Genomic DNA, 8409 nt, shown 5'->3' on the forward strand with positions numbered 1-8409 from the left:
AGAGAGCAGGAAGCAGAGAGCCCGATGCGGGGCTCGATCCCAGGCTCGATCCCAGGCTCGATCCCAGGCTCGATCCCAGGACGCTGGGATCATGACCTGAGCAGAAGGCAGAGGCTTTAACCCACTGAGCCACCCAGGCGCCCCTGAAATACCGATTCTTGAATGACCTTGAGAACTCCTGCAGGATACAAAACAAATTTCTCGGCCGGACTTAACTCCATCATGCTTTCTTCCAGCTCACACAACCCGTGTTCTAGATTCACTCCTGCCTCCGCGCATTTGCTTAAAGTCATACCTGCGCCAGGATCACCCTCCCCACTCGCCAGACTCTCCCTCTAATTTCTCCCTCCCCGCGCCATGACGTCAGTGTGTGGACAGGGGGCCCCCCCAGGCACGGTTGGAAGGTTGACGGGTTGCCATGGTTACTGCACCCGCCTGAGGTGGAATATCCCCAGGGTGCCCCGCCCCAACGGTTGGCGGATCCAGAGCAGCTCCGCGCTGGGGCAGGTATGAGCCGGCGGCAATCAGGTTTTCGTACGCCCCCACCCCACCCACACAGTTGTCATGGAAACGGAGCGCTCGCCTCCAGCGCCGTCTCCCTCCCCACTCTCCTAGGAAAAGGCACCCAAGCAGGGTAAGAGCGCTGGGTTAGGCAGGAAGACTGTCAGAAAGGCGAGGACGGCGCTCGATCTCAGCGATCTCTCCATCATTTCTCCCACCACCTCCGAGGACTGCTACGCCTGCGCGGGGACAGAGCCCCGGGTACCAAAGCTAGCGGGAGAGCCAGGGACGCGCATGCGTACACAGACTTCCGCGTACGCCGCTGAGGCATCAAGAAGCTCCGCGACCTAACGCCTGCGCATCTAAGCCCCGCTCGAGGAGGCCGGAGGAAGGCAATTCTGCGCTTGCGCCGTGGGAGGGGCGTGAAACTCTAGCGGTAAGGGCGTTGGGGGCTGACTGGCGCTAGGTGCGCCTGCGCTGTGGCTCTCGGGGCGGCCGGGGGCGGGGCCCAGAGGGGGAAGAGAGAGGAGGGGGGAGGAAAGAGGCCGCAGAAGCCCGAGCCTTGACCGACGGGCAGGCGGGGGCTGCGGCGGCGCCGGTGAGTGACCCGCGGCCCGACTCGGTCCCTACCCTCCATGACCCTCACTCTTCCTGGAGTCCCCCACCGCCTCCGTTGTCCCCTCTTACTCCCGGACCGCATTACCCCCAGAGCTCCTCTTAATTCCTGGCAATCCCCAGAGCCCCCACAATCCCCGCAGACCCTAATCCCTCGTATTTTATAGTCCCAGCTCCTTCACTGTCCTAGTAGCCCCCAACTCACCGTTGTTCCCGGGCATCCCTTCTGAGGACCCCTTCTCAGACCGTTCTTACGTCCTATTGCCCCGGAACCCCCAGAGCGCTCCTCTGCTCCAGATCCCCCCTTCCTGCTGCATCTCTCCTTCAGCATCTCCTTACCCCCATCACCCCCATGCTTCTTCGACCCCGAGACACCCCCATTCTCCCTCCATTTCGCATCTTCCTATGCCCCCATTCTCCTCTAACTCCTGCAGACACCCCCTCTTTCGCTTTTCCTCATTTCCCTCCACCCCTCCAGACCCTCCCCCAATTTCCGTCAACTCCTCGGCGTGGCACTTTGCACCGCGCGAGGCACCAGGGGAGCGCCCAGCGGGTGTCAGCTATTATTAGGCACTCTGAATGTCCCGCGTGGCCCGTCGCCCCCAGCCACGCTTCACTCCAACCTCTGGCCCCCAGGACAGAGGAGGCGGTGTCGGGGCGGCCGGGGTGGGGCGGGCGGCGCGCGGACGCCGAGCCCCCGCCAGCGCCGTGCGCCATGTGCCCGCAGCGCCGGCGCCCCCCCATGCGCCAAGCGGCCGGACGGCGGCGTCGGGGGGCGCCATGGCCTCGGCGGCGGCGGGCGAAGCGGAAGAGACCACCCGGCTGCGCAAGCCGCGCTTCTCGTTCGAGGAGAACCAGATCTTGATCCGCGAGGTGCGCGCCCACTACCCGCAGCTCTATGGCGCGCAAAGCCGTCGGGTGAGCGTGGCTGAGCGGCGGCGTGTGTGGGACGGCATCGCCGCCAAGATCAACGGCATCACCAGCTGGAAGCGCACCGGCCAGGAGGTCCAAAAGCGCTGGAATGACTTCAAGCGCCGCACCAAGGAGAAGCTGGCCCGAGTGCCGCACTCCACGCAGGGCGCCGGGCCTGCCGCCGAGGACGCCTTCTCCGCGGAGGAGGAGACCATTTTTGCCATCCTGGGGCCGGGCGTGGCGGGGCCAGGAGCTGGTGCAGGGGCCGAGCAGACCTCCGGGGCCGCTTCCTCACAGCCGCCAGCCCCAAGTGCCGGCGCCCAACGCCACGTGTTGTCTGAGGACCGCAGGGAGGACCGACGGGCAGGTGAGTTCATCCAGCCTCACCGTAGCCGGAGCAGATAGTCACCAAGTCAGCTGTGTTCTGGGCACTGTTTCGAGCCCTCTCCGTGGCTCATCACAACCTCCCTTACAACCCTGTGAGGTGGGTGCTGTGATTATGCCCATTTTAAATCTGGGGAAACTGAGGCTCAGAAAAGTGAAGTGACTCACCCAAAGTCCCACAGCTCATGACTGTCAGAGTCAGGAATGGAACCCAGACCTAGGAGGCCTGGCTCCAGAGTCCACACCTGGGATTATCAGCACATGCTCAAGATTTCATTGAAGGCGATGTAAGGTGGTGACAATGGAGACAGGCTATCTGGGCTCCCGTCACAACTTTGCCACTCAGCTGTGTCATTTTGGGTAAGTTCCTGTGGCTCAGTTTCCACCTCTGTAAAATGGGGTTGAAAAAAATAGTCCCCACCTCAAAAGCTTGCTGCAAAGATTAAAGGAGTTAATACGTGTAAATTGCTTAATACATCTCCTGGACACTCACTTTTAGCTCTTGATAGGATTATCAGTGCTGGAAGGTAGGAACTATTTTACAATTTTATAAATCAGAGACTCAGGTTTGGTAACTTTCCCAAGGTCATGCCATGAGTAGGGCAAGTGTGCAGAGCAGAGTGCACAGACTCCCACTTAGCCTCAACTTTGGGTTATTCTTTCTCCTACAGCTATTTACCGAACACCTACCCTATGCTGGGCAGTGTTGGGGAAACAGTGGTGACTGAGACATCCCCAGCCCTTCCCTCCTGGGGCTGAGCTGTGGGAGTGTGGAAGGGGCACGTGACCCAGGCTGGGAGGTCAAGGAAGGCTTCCTGGAGGAGGCGACATCAGAGGCACAGAGCAAGAATGAGGAGCTGAAGAAGTGTTCCTGGTAGAAGGAACAGCATGTACAGTGGCTTTGAGACAAGAAGGCTTAGCCTGTTTAGAAACTGAGAAGTTTCCAAGTTAAGGGAATGGGAAAGTAAAAAGACTGAAGAAAGGAAATGTTTTGAGATGGGGTCGGAGAGGTCAGCAAAGGCCAGACCAGGTAGTGCCTTTCAGGCTGAGGTGAGGAATTCCATCCTAAGTGCTAGAAGGAGTCACTGGAGGGTTTTGAGGAAGGGAAGGATGTGGAAGTGATCAAACAAGTTCAGGATAATGTGACTCAGAGAGGTTTGTTCACCTACCCAAGGTCACACAGCAAGTAAGTAGTAGAACTGGGTCTCAAATACAGGTTGTGTCCAACTCACAGCGCATGCACTTAACCACTGGGCTAGATTGCCTGGCAATCACAGCAACAATTAATATTGACTGGGAGTTAATGGGTATGCCAGAATTAGATCACATGCAGTGTGTAAGTGAAGGTCATCACTTTGGACTTTATCTTCAGGGCACTGGGGAGGCCTGAAAGCGTCCTCGGCAGGAGAGAGAGACACAATTGCTTGGGACCCTTGTTCTCAATATAAGTCTCAAACCCCATTGTTTCTGTGAAATGCCCACGTTGAACCAGAGCAGAGATGGCAAACTTATTTTTCCAAGAGTTGCACAACTATTTTATTCATTCATTAAGTCAGCACATATTTATTGAGCACCTCTTTTGAGACAGGCACAGTGATAGATGCTGGAATACTGTGGAGAGAAAGACAATGGAGCTGGCTTTCCAGTTATTGGAGACAAACCAGAACAAGTAGCCCCCAAACAGATCATACACCAAGAGGTGATAAGAACTAAGGAGAAAAATAAAGCACATTAAAAGCATAGTGAGTGATGGAAGGGGCCCTGTAGTCAGGGAGGGCATCCCAGAGAAGGTGGAATCTGAGCAGAGACCTGAATAGAATAAGTGAGTCAGTCGGATATCTGGGAGAACAGCACTTCAGCTAGAAGAAGCCACACATGCAAAGGCCCTGGGGCAGCAATGGGCTAAAGCACCCTTGATTGGGACCTCATATGGAGATTACCCACTGTGTAAACTCATAAAAGAGGAACTGCTCTGACTGCAGGACTGGAACAGGGTCTGGGGCAGCCTGAGGCATCTCTGTTGAAACTAGAGGGAGGCCTAAGGATAATTTCCCTCAGACCTAATATTTGAAAAATAAATAAATAAATAAAATAACAGTAACGGCATTGAAGATGGCCTCATTCCTGTGCCTGGGGTGATTCAGTTAATCCCCGTGATGGCCCTCAGGGAGATGTTCTGTTAATTGGGTCACTTGGTCCTTTGCCCCCCCACACACCTATTTACAGGTGGGGAAACTGAGGCCTAAAGTTTGCAGATAAATGCTTTTAAATCTTGTGGTGGCCCTTCTATGATCTCTGTGGACATGACAGCTGGGCAACTTTCTGTTGTTCAGTAGACTAGAAGAGCGGTATTTCAGAGTGGCAACAGTGCCCACACCCCTCATGACGGGGACTCAATACCCTTGGGCCCAGAGCCCTGTCCAAGGAGTAGTCAAAAGCATGGGTTCCATCTGGGTTCAAATCCCTCTTCTCCCATTCACCAGCACTGTGATATCTCTCTGGGCCTCAGGTCTCCTCATCTGTAAAATGGGCAAATAATAACAGCACCTACCCCCAGAGAATGGCTAAGAGGACACATTGCAAGAACATAGGAGGAAAGGTTAACTGCTTCACACCGGGGCCGAGCCAGCAAAGAGTCTAACAAGCATTAGCGCTGGTTATCACCTCTCTCCCTGCCTCCCCCTGCCTGGCTGGCCCAGGGAGGCTGGTGCCCCAGCATTTAAGGCTTGAGGTGGCGGGCTGTTGCTGGGACAAGAGGGTAGGGAGATCAGATCTGGCCTTGGAGCAGGAGGCAGGCTTCCCCAAGGAAAGAGTCTCTGAGCTGGCCAAGGGGCCATGCAAGGGGGGGGGGTACTCCTGGTGGAGGGAACTGCATGTTCCTTGGCTGGCCCTGAGCCAAGGACGAGGGACAGAAAGGGGTAAGAGCTGAGGCCTTGCAGGCTTTGGGAGGGGCTGGCCTGTGTCTCCTGTGGGTGCTGGGAAGCCGTGGGAGGGTTGCGGCAAGGACCTGGGGCCCAGGGCCCCAGTCAGGGCTAACTCCCTGGAAGCCACAGTTCTTTTTTCATTAAAGAAAAAATTTTGTGCTGGACATTGTTCTAGGCGCTGGGTAAACAGCGGTGAACATAACAAAGCCCTGCCTGATGGAGCTGACATCAGGAGGAGGAGACAACAAACACAGAACGACCCCATGCCAGGTGGAGATAAGTGGTATAAAAGAAATCAGGTAGGGTTAGGAGAGAGAAAAGGACAGAGACGGGAGCCACTGTAGATAGCAGGTCACAGAGGGTCTTCCCAAGGAGGCCATATTTGAGCAGAGATGCCAAGGGAGGGAGCCAGCTAGGTGTCTGGGGAAAGAGCTTTCCAGGCCAAGGAACAGCAAGTGCAAAGGCCCTGAGGCAGGGGCAGATCTGCTGTGTTTGTGGACCACCAACAAGAAGGCTAATGCAGCTGGAGCCTCCTGAATGAGATACAAAGGGGAGGAGTACAGATGAGGTCAGGGAGGTAGTGGGGCAAATTGCGGAGACCCTTTGGCGGCGGGGGTGGGGGGGGCAAGGGCTTTGATTTTATGTGGAGATGAGAGCCCCAGGCAGCTTTTGAGCAGAGAAAGACCACATGTGACTTGTGTTGTTTACACACCTTGATTGAGATAAAATTCCCATACTGTATAGCTCCCCCCATTTAAAGTGGACAATGCAGGAGCTTTTAGCGCATTCCTGGAGTTGTACAACCGTTCACTACCATCAATTTGAGAACATTTTCATCACTCTGAAAAGAAACCCCCGCACCTCTTAGCCATCACCCCCCGCTCTGGGCAGCTCCAAGCGACCACTCATCTACTCTTTGTCTCTTGTAGACTTGCCTCTTTGGGACATTTCATATAAACGGATCAGAGGCCAGGTGGTCCTCTGCGGGTAGCATAAATGACATGTTATTTTGGTGGGACCTCAACCGTCCAAGTGGGACATGCCGGGTGGTTGAACCAGGAGGGGCTGTGGAGGGAGAGGAGGGCAGAACAAACAGGTTGGATGTTGAAAATAGTCTGAAGGCAGAGCCAGTGACATTTGCACACAGAAGGTGTCTTGGGGCAGAAGAGAAGTGAAAGTGTTGGCCCGGGGTGGCAGGAAAGACAGAGGGGCCATCAGCCCATGGGGAGAGGCGGATGGGGGAGGACCAGGAGCTCAGCTTTGGGCCAGAGTGTGAGCCATTGCTAGGTGATGGAAGGGGCACGCAAGGACACAACTGGAGGAGAAGTTTCCAGCGGGGCTGGGAAACCTGGGAGCCTCTGGTGGCGGACTCTGTTCAAGTTCATGAGCATGAATGAAATCTCAGGTGAGAGGAGCCAGGAATCAAAGGCAACAGGCTTGGGTTTGAACTGGTACAGACCACAGCTGAAATAGAACTCCTCCCACCTGATTGGACAGAGCCCAGCAATGCGGCCTGAGAGGTGTACGGTGGGGGAGTGGGGGTGGGGCGGGGGGTTCCAGAGTGTTCAGAGCCTTCTAGAATGTTGGTTCTTCCTGGCTTCGCAGGGGACCTCCAGGACCCCGGTTCCACTAAGGCCGGCATCGGCCTTCAGGTGGTTGTTAAATACGTTTGATTCTATCCCCTGTGTTCTCCTCCAAGGCACGATCTGACTCGGGTTTTGGAAAGATGGCTTTGGGACCAGGATGTGTTGGAAGTGGAAAGGGGAAATCAAGACAGCATGGGGGAGTCGCCATCACCTACCTCTCTCTCTCTCCACAGATACACCAGCCCACAGCAAGGGGGGCTCCAGCAGCCCTGAGCAGTGGGCCCGGCCCTCCTGCAGTCCCCAGGAAGGGGGCTGCCCGCCACCCAAGGAGCGTGAGTCCCCGCCCCCTCCAGTCCTGCAGACGGTCCAGCTGCCCCGTTTGGCCTTGTCTCCACCGCCCCCAGCCCCTCCTCCACTGCCACCACCTACGCCCTCGGCCCCAGACCCCTCCCTGGACTTCCTGCGGGCTCAGCAGGAGACTGCCAACGCCATCCGGGAGCTGGCTGGCACCCTTCAGCAGGGACTGGCCAAACTGAGTGAGGCCCTCAGCGCCCTACTGCCCCTTCTGCCGGGAACCGCAGTGGACAGGCTGCCCCCACCCCCGCCCCCACCCCCACCTCCAGCCCCCAGGCCTCTCCTGCCCCCTCCTACCCCCAAAGCCGAGATCACTCCGGAGCCAGTGTCCGTGGTAGCTGCTGTGGTGGACGGAGCGGTGGTCGCAGCCAGGGGGGTGATCATCGCCCCTAGGAGCGAGGAGGGGGCCCCCCAGCCACCCCCAGCCCCGCTTCCTCCCCACGACTCACCCCCACACAAGAGGAGGAAAGGTTTCCCTACACGGAAGAGGAGGGGGCGATGGAAATCTCCGTGAAAGTGAAATCTGCCGTTGGTTGGGTTTGAGCTCGTCTCTGCTCCTCCTGCCAGCACCTCCTCCCCCCAGCTTAGCCCAGTGGAGGAGGGCGATGCATCTTCCCCATCTCAGCTGCCCCCGGGCTCCCCTGCTGCAGGGGCACGAGCACCCCACTCCCTCTACTAGTTAGTGCCTGATTCTCAGGGGACCTCACTGATGGGTGCCCCGGCCCTTTCTCCAGTACAGCGCTGTCTGCCTGGCTGCTTCCCCAAACCCTAACTTCTAAGCCATGGATTTTACCTTATTGCCCTTCGTGGGTTGCGGAGGGAATCCCTCGGGTCTGCACATACCCCCTTCCCTAACAACTCCTGGTCTTGACTTGAAGAGAATTGACCCAAAGGGGCCTCCTCGCTTCCCGGATCCAGACTTTGGAGGGGCTGGGAGTCTCGAGACAGATCAGAATATGGATGACAAAGGATACAGCAGTCTGTACCCTAGGGAGAGGGGGGTGGAGTTCTCACTGGGGAGGTACAGGTTGGGCCCTTTGCCTCCCATTGCTCTCTCTGACCTCCAGAGCTCAACCCCCTCCTTTCTCCTGAGTGGTGACAAGATGCGAATAAACTTATTTTTAATACAACTA

At 56.8% G+C, this 8409-nt stretch overlaps 1 protein-coding gene across 1 annotated transcript; it reads left to right on the top strand.

Moving 5' to 3' along the window:
• Window positions 1–1078: 1078 nt before the first annotated feature.
• LOC111160707 (Myb related transcription factor, partner of profilin) lies at window positions 1079–8409 on the top strand. The gene is made up of 2 exons (XM_022524018.1): window positions 1079–2395; window positions 7156–8409. Exons 1-2 carry the CDS (start codon window positions 1696–1698, stop codon window positions 7788–7790), a joined length of 1335 nt encoding a protein of 444 aa, XP_022379726.1. The 5' UTR covers window positions 1079–1695; the 3' UTR covers window positions 7791–8409.

Source organism: Enhydra lutris, unplaced genomic scaffold (assembly GCF_002288905.1).
Source record: "Enhydra lutris kenyoni isolate GAN:26980312 unplaced genomic scaffold, ASM228890v2 scaffoldscaffold77, whole genome shotgun sequence".
NCBI classification, from domain to species: domain Eukaryota; kingdom Metazoa; phylum Chordata; class Mammalia; order Carnivora; family Mustelidae; genus Enhydra; species Enhydra lutris.

What these genes read in the sequence shown, in the direction of transcription:
- LOC111160707 (XM_022524018.1), top strand. Translation starts at nt 1,696, where the DNA reads ATGTCCCGCGTGGCCCGTCGCCCCCAGCCACGCTTCACTCCAACCTCT. An exon ending in CAGGGAGGACCGACGGGCAG is followed by an intron (nt 2,396 to 7,155) that starts GTGAGTTCATCC and finishes CTCTCTCCACAG; the next exon opens with ATACACCAGCCCACAGCAAG.